Source organism: Trichoderma harzianum (genome assembly GCF_003025095.1).
Source record: "Trichoderma harzianum CBS 226.95 unplaced genomic scaffold M431scaffold_5, whole genome shotgun sequence".
Classification (NCBI taxonomy): Eukaryota; Fungi; Ascomycota; class Sordariomycetes; order Hypocreales; family Hypocreaceae; genus Trichoderma; species Trichoderma harzianum.
Genome location: NW_020209253.1, coordinates 1892388 through 1905926, shown reverse-complemented (window position 1 = coordinate 1905926; position 13539 = coordinate 1892388). Strand labels below are relative to the sequence as shown.

Sequence of the window (13539 nt, the reverse complement as noted above, 5' to 3'; positions counted from 1 at the left end):
CTGACACCGTCTTCGTCGTCATCGTTATCCTCGTATAATCTAGCCACTCAGAGCGAGTTGCGTTTTCCGATGCTGTACTAAACAAAGCAAGAACATAGCGCCACCAAGAAAAAGAAAAGAAAAGCAACGAAACCAACCCTCCCTTGCTTGGCAAAACAGGGGTAATCAAATTGGACGCAAGCCACCAAGTCCTGATAGCGCAAAAGACAAAATTAGTGTGTACGGGGGTCCGACGGGTACCGTGACATCGGGGGCTAAGAGACGGGCAATGATAGCCCGATCCACCTTTGGATGGCGTTGGAACTAACAGGGCGCGGACTCGGGGAGAGCCGTGGGCGTGGGGACGGCATCTAAGCCAGCCTCACCGACTCGTTTCGACTCCGCTTTCGCCAGTGCTGTGTCCCTTCTCTAGCTGACGGAACCGATCCTTGAGAAGGCGCTACACTTGTTGTTGAGGCGCGTTGTGAGATCGTCAGGCCCAGCTGGCCTCGTTCTGCAGAATCACAAGAGCTGACTGGCAGTTTTCGCCCGTCACCTGTGATTGATTCCATCGTGTGATCCCTGCAGCACATTCATTTTCCCTCCCCACCCTGGTTCTTCATGGTCTTGAGATGGAACATCATTCTCATATCTGTCTACGCATTACGCGTTTGTAAGCCAATCTGGTTGCACAAGGAGGAGGGAGTCTTCTCCTACTCACGTCATGAAGTAATGCTTGACTGTGGCTTTGTGACGCTCCAGTCCGTCACGGCGCGCAAACCGACGCTTCTTGGGAGGATTCGGACAGCCAGGCACATCACACCGCCAGGGCTTTCGATGTTTGTTACAGTGTTGCCTGCATGATATATTAGCAAACATGTCCACCAAAGCACATGTCGCAGGTGCTCTTCCGCTTGTGTTCGGGAGCAGGGCCTCTTGACTTTCCAAAACTCCTGGGGCAGAGGGAAGCAGGGAATGGGAGTTTGCCATGCGCCACACGCTGAATGGGGAGATGACTACATACGCAAAAGATGAGTTACGATCGAAAAGTATCAGGTTGCCATGTTTATCGACCCCGCCTTTGTCGCATTGATGCCCCCTGGGGCAGTAGTATTTCCCTTTGCCTCGCTGCTTCAAGGCCTTCATGTTGATGCCCGCAAATTCATTCTCATCCGAGTAGTCGTCTGACTCATCTTGCTCTGGAGGATTTGCCCCAGTTGCCGTCGCGTCTGACGCCGGCGTTGCTACGGACACTGGGGTTTCTGGTGGTGGAGGCGTTGGTGGTGATTCAGACGCCGTGGCCGATGCTGCTATTGGTATTGGGGCCATTGGCGTTGAAATTAGTAATGGCCTTGCTTCGGCCTCTCTCCTGGCCGCAGCCCTTGATAGCTTCGGCGGTCTCGGCGGTGGGTTGTTCGGCGCCGGTCCAGTTGAGTCTGCGGCATCTGATAAGATGGGCGGTAATAAGAGTGATGAAGCCGGCGGTAAGAGCGGGAGCGGCGGCAGTGGTGGATGTGGCGCCGCCGCCGCTCGTTCACGCTGTACAGCGGCGGCATCGGGAAGCTGCTTGCGACGTTTAGGTGCGCGCGAGAGCGTATCAGGCGCCTCTTGCATGTCCAACGAGGTCGCCGATGAGGTCACCGATGGGGCAGCGGATGGGGGGCCGTCGTGTGACGAGATGGACATCCGGGGCGCGTGTGAAGCCAGACTCGACCTCCTGCCTCCAACCGTCCATACTGTTTGGACATCTCGAGCGTACTGCTCTGCCAGGTCGCGCATCTTGCTGCACGCCATAGCCATGATATGGTTAGTCTGTGCCATTGCCTACATGTTGACAAGGGAAGAACAAAAGGTGAGGAAGGAGAACGAAGTGGCTGAAGAAGAAAACATATACATACCGAAGACGACTAAGGGTCACGTCCATGGAAACGGATGCGGCGAGGTCTGAAACCCGGGTGTCTGCTCGAGACTTCTCTAGTATTTGTAGAGTAACCTGGTCAATGTGAGGTCCCTGGATGAGACTTTGAATGAGAGAGGACCATATCATGGCAGTTCGAGCTAGGTAGTCTCCCATCTCGGTCACCAGAGCGGCGACATCTCGTGGTTCGGCTGAGCACGACTCCGACGACGGGACAGAGGCAGAGAACAAGTCACCCGCAGCCAGCTCAACTTTGCGAGCGGCTTGTTTGAGGTGCTGTTGAATCAGTTCTTCCAGAGACTCAGTTGCAGGCGGCGTAGTAAGTCCAAACTTGAAGACATGCGTGGTGCTGAGTGGCGGCATAGTGTGAGTTGACACCACCTGTATTACAGGACTTCCAGCTTCTGGATAAGAAACGGAGGCTTTAGCCTGGGATATACTACTCGGCACTCTGGAGAGTAGACAGTCTAGAACCACGAGTTTTTTCTGTCCCAGGGGAGCCTCCCCTATCAGGCCATGAGGCTGAAGTAAAACCTCACCTCTGCCCGATCCCCAGCTCTAGCGTTGGCGATTGATTGAGCCGATCGCTTGCTCTCCAATCGCCCCGCTCACGCTCGGGCTCACTCGCTCGCTGACACCAAGCCGATATAACTGGCAGCAGCACCACCCGAGGGCTAGAAACGATGACGAGATTCAAATAGGACAGACGATGGCTGAGACTTAGAGTAGCCTTCCCGTGGTTGGTCCCGTGGGTCGCAACCCAGGACAAGAGGCAGCAGAACCCGGCCAGCCTTGTGGCGACCCGGTGACTGACGGCTCAAGCAAAAATGAACTAAGTAAGGGACCGATCCGAAAGCCGCCGTTGGAGTTGCGTAGGTCCAAGCCAAGTGGGCAAAGGGAAAGGGGCCGTCGTGTGTGCTCTTTTTTAGTGAGCACTCCGGCGTCCCACTCGCAAGTGAGGTGAGGCTCTCTCGCTGATGGAATGGGAATGGGAAGGATGAATAATCACGGGGCGATGGGATTTCCCATGTCTGTGTCTTTTCTCTTGGGTGGGCTTGAGATGGAGAGGGACTAGGGGTCTTGATTCGGCTGAGCTTAGTGGCCACTCTGTGACTGATATGCCTGTGATTGGCTCGATGATGGCCACCCCTGCCTTGAGTGCAAAGGATCGTGAGGCCAATGGCTTGGTTTGTGTTACCCACCCGACTCCGCACCGACTGAGAGGGCGGCAGAGACCAGAGGGACGACAGTAGAGGATAGGAACGGGCAGAAGATGGGGGTGGCGATGGCTGGGGCCAGGAGCAGAAATACCCGTCCGAGCGAGCAGGAGACGGCAAAGAAGGAGGGGGCTCAAAAGAGAGATCAGGAAACGCCAGCAGCCTCGGGCTGTGCAACAGAAGCGAGCTTCACGGCGTCACAGACGGATGGCGGCCCCTTTTGAGCCTGGAGGGGAGGCAAATCACAGCAAATGGTGCAGCACTTGGGTGGTCGCAGGAGCCAGGCCGTTGATTGGCCGCGATAACCTGAGGCGTCGAGGAGCTGGCGAGAGAAGAGACAACAATAAAGCGCCATTCGACCTGCCGTGAGCTGGCCACGCTAAAGCACCAGAAGCAGTAAAGGCCTCGACCCCTGCACACCGGTATGCGAGCCGTGTCTCCATGTGCGTTAGGCCATTGTCGGATTGGCTGCTCGTCGATCATCTGGACGGTCCTTGGGGAAGCTTGGAGGACCGCCAGCTGCAACAAGCAATCCCTTCTTGCAGGGATGGCACAGCACTTCTCCACTCGGTGAGGCCAGGACCCTGGCCCCGATCATGAGCATCCTGGTCGGACAGCGCGATCGTGAGGCTTTAGAGGGCACCAGTACGCCGGAAGCATCACGTTGGTGCAGAAACGGGGCTTTGTACAGTACAAGCCCCCCAAGCAAAAGAAATTATGGCCATCTCCAGGTTCCAAGGGCCCGGTCATGCCCTTGCTATACGCACCCTCTTTTGGGGAGACGCTGCATCTAAGCGTAACAGACAATCGACGCTTAGCAGGACGAAGAGAGTTCGAATAAGATGTCCTTGGACCTACAAACTTTTGACTCTTCCCTAGATCCCCCCAAAATCCAGAATACATAAAGGAATCAGCCAAAGCTCACGCGTTGCCCCGGGGGTTTGGTTCTCCATCTGACTGCTTTGTACTGCTACCACTGCCCGGAGTGCGAGTAACACCCGCTCGTATTATCGCGACGCCTTTACACTTTTGATTACTCGAGTTGGTCCCTCCGATCTTCAGGGACCGTTTAATGCGGCTATATTCTCTCCCAAGCGGAGCTTCGTGGGTAAGTGCCACTTCTTCTCTCGCATACCCAGTTGATGCCGGCACGAGGGGGTCTTGGTGTCTTGTCCGGTGGATTCTGGCTCCTCCATGGGCCCTTTTATCTTTGCTCCCCTCACGAGAAAAGAGAGAAAGCGTGAGAAAAGTTTTCCGCCGATTCTCGGCTTTCCTTGTTTTCTCTTTTCTCTTCTACTCCTCCTCCTCCTCCTCCTCCTCCTCTTCCACTCCGCCCCAATCTTATCCTCTTGTTGCCTCTCTCGGCGCATCAGATCCAACACCCCAGATCGTCGCCGGCTGAGTCGGAAGCCCAAGTTGGCCGCTGCAGATTTTTTTTTGGGTATCCTCACGCGCATTGTTTTCTCTTTTCTCATTTTACCCCTACCACCCCTGGGCCCGAGCAAGTACCAGCCCGCCACCCCTCGGCCAATCCTGCACTCCATCCCCATATTGGACGAATCGCTCTGTTGGTACGAGTACCCTTATGGTATCTGATCATTCTCGCGTTAGTCTCAACGGTTGTTGCGTTGCCGAGCCAGTCTGTGTATTAGTTGTGTCCCGAGCTTATTGAACCTGCTGCACGCACTTAATCCGCCTCTCTGCCCTTGATACCTACATGCCTGCATTTGGCAGCACACGCCACCTGGTACGTTGTATTTAGTTACTTGGTCTATGCAGACAACAACTTTCCTCTCCCAACCAACTGTCTTGGCATTTCTGCCGGTAACTGGCCCTCTCTTTCTGCCTCTTTTCGCTTTGAATCTCACCGCATGCCTCTCTGTTGTTTCCTCCCGTTGGGCTGTTGTGGAGGTCAGAGCCCGGTCGTTTTACCGAAGAGTTTCCTCTCCCCACACACACGATCTCACACACGATTCATACACTTACACGCCCTAATGGTCATCTTACTCACTCTTTACAAACAAGATACAGTGCCAGATCTGATCGCCAAAGCCACAGGGTGGCTTCTGATTGACCCGGCTGGCCGAGCCCGTGGATGAAACGCCCGCTTGTGGTCATACTTGGTATAGCCCGGCAAATACTCTTCTCGCGAGGCCACTGCCGACTGGTAATTGGCGATCGGGTTTATTAATTGTGCATGGTCCACCGCCAGCCTGCCTTTCGTTGTCGTCCAGGCTCAGTGACACCCACACCCTGGCCCGTGTGTGCATGTGTGCGCGTGTTCCTGTCCGACGTCCGTGAGCCCACCATTGACAAGCCTGGCGTGTGTCTGCGGCCTACGGTTCTAATCAAGGCGTCCCGAATCCTCGTTGCCACGCGAGCCTGGTCTCTTCGCTTCCAGTAAGCACCTGACTCGCCCAGATGGGAGACTCGTTGGATCAAGGGCGCCCGGCCAAGCGCATCAAGCTGGCGCCACACACGCAGCCCTCGCATCCGCACTCTCAATCCCAAGATCGCACTCGCCAGCGGACGCTCCGGCCTGCGCCAGACCCTGCGGAGGCGGCTGCTGCGGCTGCTGCAGTTCCTGCTTTTCATATTATCCCTTCTGGCAGTGGCGCCCGTGGTGGACGCCGTGTCCGTCGCCGTGTCCGCAGCCGTGGGGGCGGCCGTGCCGCCGCCTCCGGCGCTGGGGCGTCCCGGCCCCCTTTGCAAGTGCCGGTTGACGCCGGTTCCTCTCCGGCCTCGACTGAATCAACATCTTCTTTGAATTCGATGTCGACATTGCCTTGGCCGACGCAAGAGCAAATCCATATGGCCGCAGAAGCAGTAGACAGGCCAATTGAAATGACATTGATACCTTTGGACAGTGGTAAGTCAAGTGCAAGCAGATGCTACGCTGTGGCAATGCTACCCCACGCCAGCTTGGGAACCACCCTCCCCTGTCTTACAATTCCCTGGCATTGCATGCACCATTACGCCTTTTATCTTTTTGTACTACTCGCTGCCCCTCGTACATATATGTACACATAACACTCCCTGTTGTCTTACCACGCCACGCGATCTGTGTTGGCCCAAAACTACTATCTATCTGTCATATCTAATATTTTCTTATGGATCTCTGCACCTATCCGACGAGAAAAAGGAACAAGGTTCCTTTCTGTCACCGCAGAATGCCACACGGTACCATACCAATTTCTTCCTCGCACTATTTCCCTTTGCTAGTAATCCCAATTCACTCGTGCGAATTACACTTTACTTTATTCCATCATTTTTCCTCTGCACTTATTCAACTACCACTCCTTGTTTTGGGCCATGGCCCCTAATATTGAATATCAAGAACTGACATTTAAATCTAGTACGGCCGCCCGTGGAGATCGATCTCGTATCGTCAGACCATGGCTCTTCGAGCAATTCCATTTCTCCAGAGCGAGAATCCCAGTCGCCCCAAGATCTGTTTGTCTCAGCCATTGTTGAGCAGGTCGTATCTTCCCAAGCTGAACAGGGGCACAACTCCTCCAAATTCGAATCACGGTCACATAGATTCGTCAGTCCGTTTAAAGATTGTGTATCAAGCTATGTACAAACGTCCCGGCGCTTCAGCCGTCCCTCGGATGGCACAGTCAATTCATACATCAAATTCAACTGGCCGCAGCGCAGAACGCAGGGCGGGCGCTCGTCTTCTGTATCGGTTGTTGCCCAGCCTAGTAATGATGCTGATGATGACCAAGTAGAGGAGATCATCAGACCTTCAACCCAGTCATCATCGTCTTTGGTTGCTTCTAATCGCCACTCGCATCAGTACGCAAAACAACTATCACAAGCTACTGCGATTTTATTGAACTCTCAGAGGAGATCCGACCGCTCGCTGTCTTTCTCAGACGGCACATTGCCGTCTGCAGGGTCGAGTTACACTGTCACATCTCCTTCTTCTCATCCCTGGAGCTCCCACGGTTGGGCTAGCCATTCATCGTCTCTCGCTCCTCGCATGTTACCGTCACATTTTGGGCTGGTTTCGAAAATGGATAAGATAGATAGGCAGCTTTGGGCATTTTGTAGGTTGAAAACTCCTGACTTCCTCAAGGCATTTCACATCCCTCACTTTTCTCCATTACAATTCCCATGCAGACTACACCAATGGTTTTAGTTTAGGTTTGCGCATCCTGACTTTTTCGGGGAACATAGATATCAGGAATTGGTGTCCTGGCCGGAGTATTCTGGGCAAAACAAACTCATGGTTGCAGGATTTTGCTCCCATGGAGGGGAACGACGGCGTGCTCTTCGCGATGCAGAGCCTCGCCGGCATATATGTCTATGACTACCAGCCATTGGAAGAAATAAGTCGGCGCATTAGCCTTCAGTTTGCAAAGGCCGAGGCACGTCTGAGCCAACTACTCGCTAAAACGAATCCTACTACTGAAGAAACCAGCGAGCTGATCACCATTACTTCTATCTTATCGATGCAAGACGTAAGTGGCTTTGCAAAGTGTTTGCATTTTCAATACTTTTGAGCGATTCTAACTAGTTGGGTCTCATTCTTTACAGATTGTCTATACTGAGCGCCGTCGCAAGCGACCTCAGTCTCCACGTTGGCTGGAGGGCTTCAAGCAATGCGAACATTTTCTCGAATCAATCGACGAAGGGTCGCGATTCTGGTCACAAACCAATGTTCAGTCGTCCTCCCTTCGTATCTCCCAGTCAATCATTGTCGGCAGAGCCGTCGTCCTTTCGCAGATCATGACGCCGCTCAAGTCTCCATATACCTTTGATCCACAGAAAGAGTCCTCTCGCTTCGGCTGGCTCCTCTACGGGAACATGGAGGACATGTATGAGATTCACGGCGGATGCGGCTTCTCCAAGAAGCTGCTTCATTCGCTGAGCCAAATCTCATACCTCGCCGCGCGTCTTTATCAGGACCCTGAAAGTCCAGTCGCTCCACTCACTGCCCGGTTTCTGCTCGCAGAGCTGCTCCAAATGAGGCAATGGAGCAGCGCTCCCGACGCCGCGCCTTGGGAAGAAGCCAAAGATCTGCCGCAGACTATTGAAATGGTGCGCGCTGCTCCTGAAGGCTATGTTATTGAAACCGCATGCCATATGACCGAAGTCACTGCGGAGGCCTGGAGAATTTCAGCCATGATTTATCTACAGTGTCGTGCTTTAAGGTGAGCTGGCTTTCACTTTACGGAGTATAAATCGTTTTTAACAAATGGAATCTTTATAGGAAGCCCCGGAATCACCCAGAGGTTCTGGATAACCTATCTGATCTTGCCAAATGTATAAACATTATGCCAACTTCAGGTTACAACTTCACTGCCCAAGCGCCTCTATTTCCAGTCTTCCTTCTGGGGATGCTTGCTACAGATCCTGAGCACGCTTCCGTTGCGCAGACGTGGTTTGAAAAAGTCACCAGCACTCCAGTGAGAAGTGTAAGATGAGCTTCCCTTTCCACCCACTCTACTTATTTTTTTCCGAAGCGCTGACTCCGTATGTCTGATATAGAGTGTTCCTCCACTTTATGAGGCATTGAAACGAATCTGGACGTGGATTGACTCTGATCCCAACTTGAAGCCGCCTGCCAAAGGAAAGCTCGATGAAGATGTCGGCAAAAGAATTCCATGGTGGGAGCATCTAGTCAAACGCGTGCAAGACCACGAGTCCGAGATACTATGCTTGACCTAAAGGGTGAGGATATCAATTGGTCTCATCAAGTCTATCTAAGCCTATCTATTTAGACTGGCACCTTCTCCAGTCTCCGACACGACCTGGTCTAGCATCGCCTTTCTCGCCAATTGCTCAGAAGTCCAATCTAAGGGAGCAAACAATGAAAAGTATCCGGCAGTCCAAAGCATTATTAAATCAGCCCTGATACGGCGCTGTCCCCATCATCTCTTTGGTCCTGCCCCCCTTTCATTTTTAAAAGGTACTGCCCTACGAGACAGATTGTTAGCAAAGGCAGACCGAGAAAGGGGAAAACAGTCGATGACTCACGAAATTCAGAGTTTGGTGCTTGCCAGACACTTATCACACTCAGTCCCGCCTTATGGCACATGAGTCGAACGCTCTCCTCTCCATATTTGTGAGAGTCGAACCAGTCTAGCTCTTCACCCTGTTTGATGGTCCGTCCAAGCTTGTGGATCGTGACGTCCTTGTTGGCACGGAAGAAGAATCGATGCCGGTTTGTGGGCTCTTCTTCAAGTTGCGCCATGAAGTCCCAATCTTCTTCTTGGAACCACTCTTCTCCAATCGCTTTGTTCACTTGCTCAAAGCCATTCAGGAAGAATTGATGGTATAGGTCGTCTCTGGAATGATAGGCCGCCCAGATCTTGTCCTTATCGTTAGGCAGCAAGTGGGCATCCATTCCTACCAAGAGAAAATCATTTGGCCGGAGCGCCTTGGCCCAGTACTTGAGATGGCTCAAGGCTTCTGGCCAAGGGTCATTGCAAAGCACTGAGCCCAGCGAGAGAAACAGTCTCTGGCCCTCAATGCCTTGGACATAGGCCATCCCGTCTTGGAATGTTCCCCACAGCCCTGCACAAGTTACCTTTGCATCCGCTGCCGAATGCTTATCGAGAAGGTAGCCCACGCTGTGCTCCAACGAGGCCTTAGAGATATCCAGAGCCAAGTAGGTGGCTTTCTGCTGCGCTTTCTCAAAAGCAGCCAACAAATGCTCCACTTTACGAGTGTCACTGAATCATTATGGAGCTTGTTAGATCATATGATCCCTTGACGATTGATCCTGTTGAGACTTACCCGACTCCAAGATCAATCATGGTCACACCAGGCTGGACTTGCCCAACGATGTCGCTGCCGTGAGCATCAAAGAGCGCAATCTCGTCGTGTGTCTGGTAGAACTCAGGGGTGAAAATGATCTCGTTCCATATGGGCAGTCCCATATCAGTATACAGGAGCTCATCTGGGAGAGTTGGCTTGGCATTGGGGCCATAGACAGCCGTGAGGACCCTGGAGAGTCTCTCTCCAAGATCCTCGTGCATTCGGCTTCCGCCTATGTCCATGACGTCGCCGTGACCAGGGATCTCATGCCGCAAAGCCATGATGCGTATCTGATATATGGTGGTGATCGGTTATTCGAATCAAAAGCTGGCGCAAGATAGCACAGTTTGCTGTTGCAGTCGAATTCTGCTCTGGCTCCAGGTCGTTATACTGGGATATCCTCGAGTTTTTATGTCGAGAATATGGCAGCGGACAACAGCCTTTTAGTGTGTCGGTCGCTGCTCTTACTCACTGCTGCAGCCCCAAGGTAAATGCGTGAATGGGAGAGGACAGGAGAGAGACCGGGGTGGTATTCAGAGAGGAATGAAGAACAAAGCATGGACCCAGCTCTACCTGCTGGGTAGAGATGTAGACTACTCATCTCCTATTTCGCCGGGAAACGCAGAGGAACTGATAGAGCTCTGCGGTGAGGTCGAGCTCTGATTCCTCTTGTCGCACACCCTACATCCCCCCACCAGCCTGTCAAGCCGCCGCGTGTGTGCATATATGCGGTGCTTGGCCAGAAGGGCCGTAATAGGATAAGGTGCTGTCCAGGATGGGCCTGGCAGGATGACAACCTCAACCCTACAAACTGTTGGTACATGGCATTCCACCAAGCTGCTGTAGCCAGCCGGAGGACTTTAAACCTCACAGGCCCGCCTGGTGGTGAGGCGAACTTAGGGTCCTGCCGGGGCATGGCCGGATGAGGTTCGACTTACATTAGCCCGCTTGTATATGGAGTAGAGGGAGGGGTGCCACCGCGCGTAAATATGTGCCCCCCTGTCGAGACGAGCCACCGTTGAGGAATTGGGAGGGGGGCAAGTACTCGTACTGTACCGCGCTCCGGAGCTGCATGAAGCGAGTCTTACGGGTACTTGTAGTAGTATATGATGCCGCTGTCCTGCACCTAGATGGAGACTTGGTGTCAACCATTTACTTCGTCTGCTGCACCGTTGGTCCATCATCGACGGCGAGAGAAGAGAAGAGAAGAGAAGGGAGGGTAGCTTTTCAACGGAGCCACGTCCGAACCAACTGCATTCGCTTCCTCAGCTGGGGTTGGACTCTAAGGATCCCCGTACTCCCCAAGCAGGCCAGCGCATACATGCAATCACAGTCGATACTTGTGCTCTGTCATATCTCGAGGTGCTTCTGCAAATGCTAGAGGGCATTGGAAATCCCATTGCTGCGCCACCACGTGTCTTGGTGATGCGAAGCCATTGTGGTTGTCTGTGACAATAGGAGTGAATAAAGCACAAGTTTATGTGTGAAGCCTCGTCGCCGCTGGGCATCAATAGATGGCCGAGCTGGTTCGTCGTTTCTTCAGGTAGGCATTGGTATTCCAAATGGAGATATCGAGATGGTGGCTTGAGGGCGTCGTCCCCTTCGGCGCGGGCCGAGCGAAAGCTAGTATTTAGTATATTATTCTTTTTATACTCCAAAACAATGCGTTGTTCCATTGTCAATCACTTCCGTCCATCGTTTACGTATCCAATGCTTTCACTGAGTTCCTACTCATACTTGCATTGCTCATGCCTGTCGCGGTGGTGCTCAGAATGGGTACTGCACACTTACCGGTGCAGCTCAAAAGATAATGCAGAACATCCGGAGATGTCCAGTTGCTCAGGTCCGCCTTGTACACATGAAGTACAGGTACGAGCCCGCAGCTCTAGTGGAGCGAAAGAAATATGCAAATCAGTCGCTTGCAAAGGCAGGGCAATGCAAATGGGTGGCGTGGGTCTCTCGAAAAGCTCAATTGGGCACTTGGTGCGAGTGGGATGAGGATGGCGAATATCTAAACGACAACCAAGTCGATCTCGATTTCCATGGACCTGACCAAGCACCAGATAAGGCTCATTGCCTCACACCCATTGATTCCCAAGCGGGCATGTATGCAGGCAATTGGAACGCAAGAGTTGCGCCTTGATACCGAACGAATACAGCTGCATGGATAACTAACAGCAACCTCCAACCGCCGATGCATACTGCACTCCTACTAAGAACGTTGGCTGACAGACCGACTATCTGTCCGCATACGACCTGCTTAGTATTAGCACCAGTAGCTTCATCAAAATAGCCGCCCACTGCTTACCCTTACAAGCGAATGAATAGGGCTCGATCCACCATATTGGTTTCGGCTCGCTCAACACACCCCACGGCCCCTGCATCATTGTGCTGTAATCTTCTGCGGCACCGCCCCAGATGATCCTTGTGATGAACGGGGAATTATTTGTTGCTGGTCAAATATCGGAAAGTTTTTGAATACACACAAGCAAAGTCTTGTGCGAGTGGCGGGGCCGTTGCTCATGGCACTGCGACTGCCTCTTTGGTGTTAAATCCTCCGTTACGGTTGTAATCGGAGCTCTAGCGGAGAGCAGATATGGGAAGATTGTCTTGTCTGTTCGTGCTACGTCACAGACGGCCGGCCGGGAGCATATACGAAGATGGGGGACCTGCCGGGCGGAATACACCCGCGGTCCGAAGTGCGACGTGTGAAGCATGCGGAAGCGTGTTGTACAACATGTTGGCTTTCTATGCTAATATCCGTGGCACCATCGATCATATCAAGAGTCTTGAGCCTCAAGCGCAGGGCAACGCGGTGCTGCGCCGCCGGCAGTTTATGTCTGTGGGGTTACATCCAACTGGGGCTCTTTTTCAGACTGCATACGTACCTTGGAAAGGTATGAAAGAAAGAATATTGATAGTGATGCCGACTGGGAGGGACCAGCCACGGCGTATAGACGTACAAATTTCTCATCGAGCAGGTTTCAACAGTGGCAAAGACTGGCTGGTGCTTTTGCAATTGACTGATTTTCCGTACCAAGACCTACCCTCGTTTGGCAAAGGGAAATATTGCTGCTAGCGCTGAGCTGAGTGACGACGTTATCCCCGTTTTGATGGCAACTGTCAATAGCACAAGTGACGAGTAGTGAAAAGCCGTTGTGGGGTCTGTGCTTGCAATGCCTGCAGGAATATGACAGATGATATCCCGGTCTGATGTCGGTACCGATCCTGTGTCACCATATGCAGGAGCATCAACTCCAGAGCCTTGTTACAAAGGGGCGTCAATTCATGCCATTCGTGGGTGATACGTCCACAAGACAAGGCCGAGCTCTAATCAGGCATGCACTGATCGATCTGTTCAATGGGAGGAACAACGCAGTAGATGTGTGGGACGTTGCTCCCCGTGCTCTGCATCGGAATGTTCAGGGGCAACTAGACGGAAAAGTCGGAGTAGCAATACTTGCCATGGAAAACTTGGATACAAAATCTGACTGCATGCCCTACTCGCAAATACTAGCAGCATGTTAGTAGATGCAGCTAATGTATGGAAGTACGGAGCAGCATTCCGGTGGATGTTGGGGGAGGGGTTCGCAAGACGATCACGAGCAGAAGAGGCTTGGTGATCGAGATTGACCCCATGTCTGCGCTCAACGACTC

General features: G+C 52.8%; 6 protein-coding genes across 6 annotated transcripts; 3 read left to right on the top strand and 3 right to left on the bottom strand.

Moving 5' to 3' along the window:
• Positions 1-696: 696 nt before the first annotated feature.
• On the bottom strand, positions 697-2260 carry M431DRAFT_494382 (hypothetical protein; the record flags this gene model as incomplete). Its single annotated transcript, XM_024917244.1, has 4 exons — positions 697-810; positions 979-1223; positions 1518-1762; positions 1878-2260. The coding sequence occupies 4 exons, from the start codon at positions 2258-2260 to the stop codon at positions 697-699; spliced, it is 987 nt and encodes a 328-aa protein (XP_024775616.1).
• A 1587-nt stretch (positions 2261-3847) lies between these two features.
• M431DRAFT_412989 (hypothetical protein) lies at positions 3848-4768 on the bottom strand. The gene is made up of 2 exons (XM_024914952.1): positions 3973-4768; positions 3848-3898 (listed from the first exon to the last, which is right to left on the bottom strand). The coding sequence occupies exon 1, from the start codon at positions 4662-4664 to the stop codon at positions 4173-4175; it is 492 nt and encodes a 163-aa protein (XP_024775615.1). The 5' UTR covers positions 4665-4768; the 3' UTR covers positions 3848-3898; positions 3973-4172.
• Positions 4769-5158: 390 nt separating this feature from the next.
• On the top strand, positions 5159-8876 carry M431DRAFT_412895 (hypothetical protein). Its single transcript, XM_024914950.1, has 6 exons — positions 5159-5983; positions 6471-7166; positions 7297-7580; positions 7657-8273; positions 8333-8537; positions 8611-8876. Exons 1-6 carry the CDS (start codon positions 5536-5538, stop codon positions 8788-8790), a joined length of 2430 nt encoding a protein of 809 aa, XP_024775614.1. The 5' UTR covers positions 5159-5535; the 3' UTR covers positions 8791-8876.
• Positions 8877-10421, bottom strand: M431DRAFT_412945 (hypothetical protein). Its single transcript, XM_024914951.1, has 3 exons — positions 9862-10421; positions 9100-9797; positions 8877-9039 (listed from the first exon to the last, which is right to left on the bottom strand). Exons 1-3 carry the CDS (start codon positions 10161-10163, stop codon positions 8963-8965), a joined length of 1077 nt encoding a protein of 358 aa, XP_024775613.1. The 5' UTR covers positions 10164-10421; the 3' UTR covers positions 8877-8962.
• Positions 10422-10922: 501 nt separating this feature from the next.
• M431DRAFT_413454 (hypothetical protein) lies at positions 10923-12142 on the top strand. The gene has a single exon (XM_024914956.1). The coding sequence runs from the start codon at positions 11362-11364 to the stop codon at positions 11878-11880; it is 519 nt and encodes a 172-aa protein (XP_024775612.1). The 5' UTR covers positions 10923-11361; the 3' UTR covers positions 11881-12142.
• A 1-nt stretch (position 12143) lies between these two features.
• On the top strand, positions 12144-13190 carry M431DRAFT_412812 (hypothetical protein). Its single transcript, XM_024914949.1, has one exon. It carries the CDS (start codon positions 12479-12481, stop codon positions 12959-12961), a length of 483 nt encoding a protein of 160 aa, XP_024775611.1. The 5' UTR covers positions 12144-12478; the 3' UTR covers positions 12962-13190.
• The last annotated feature ends 349 nt before the right edge of the window (positions 13191-13539 follow it).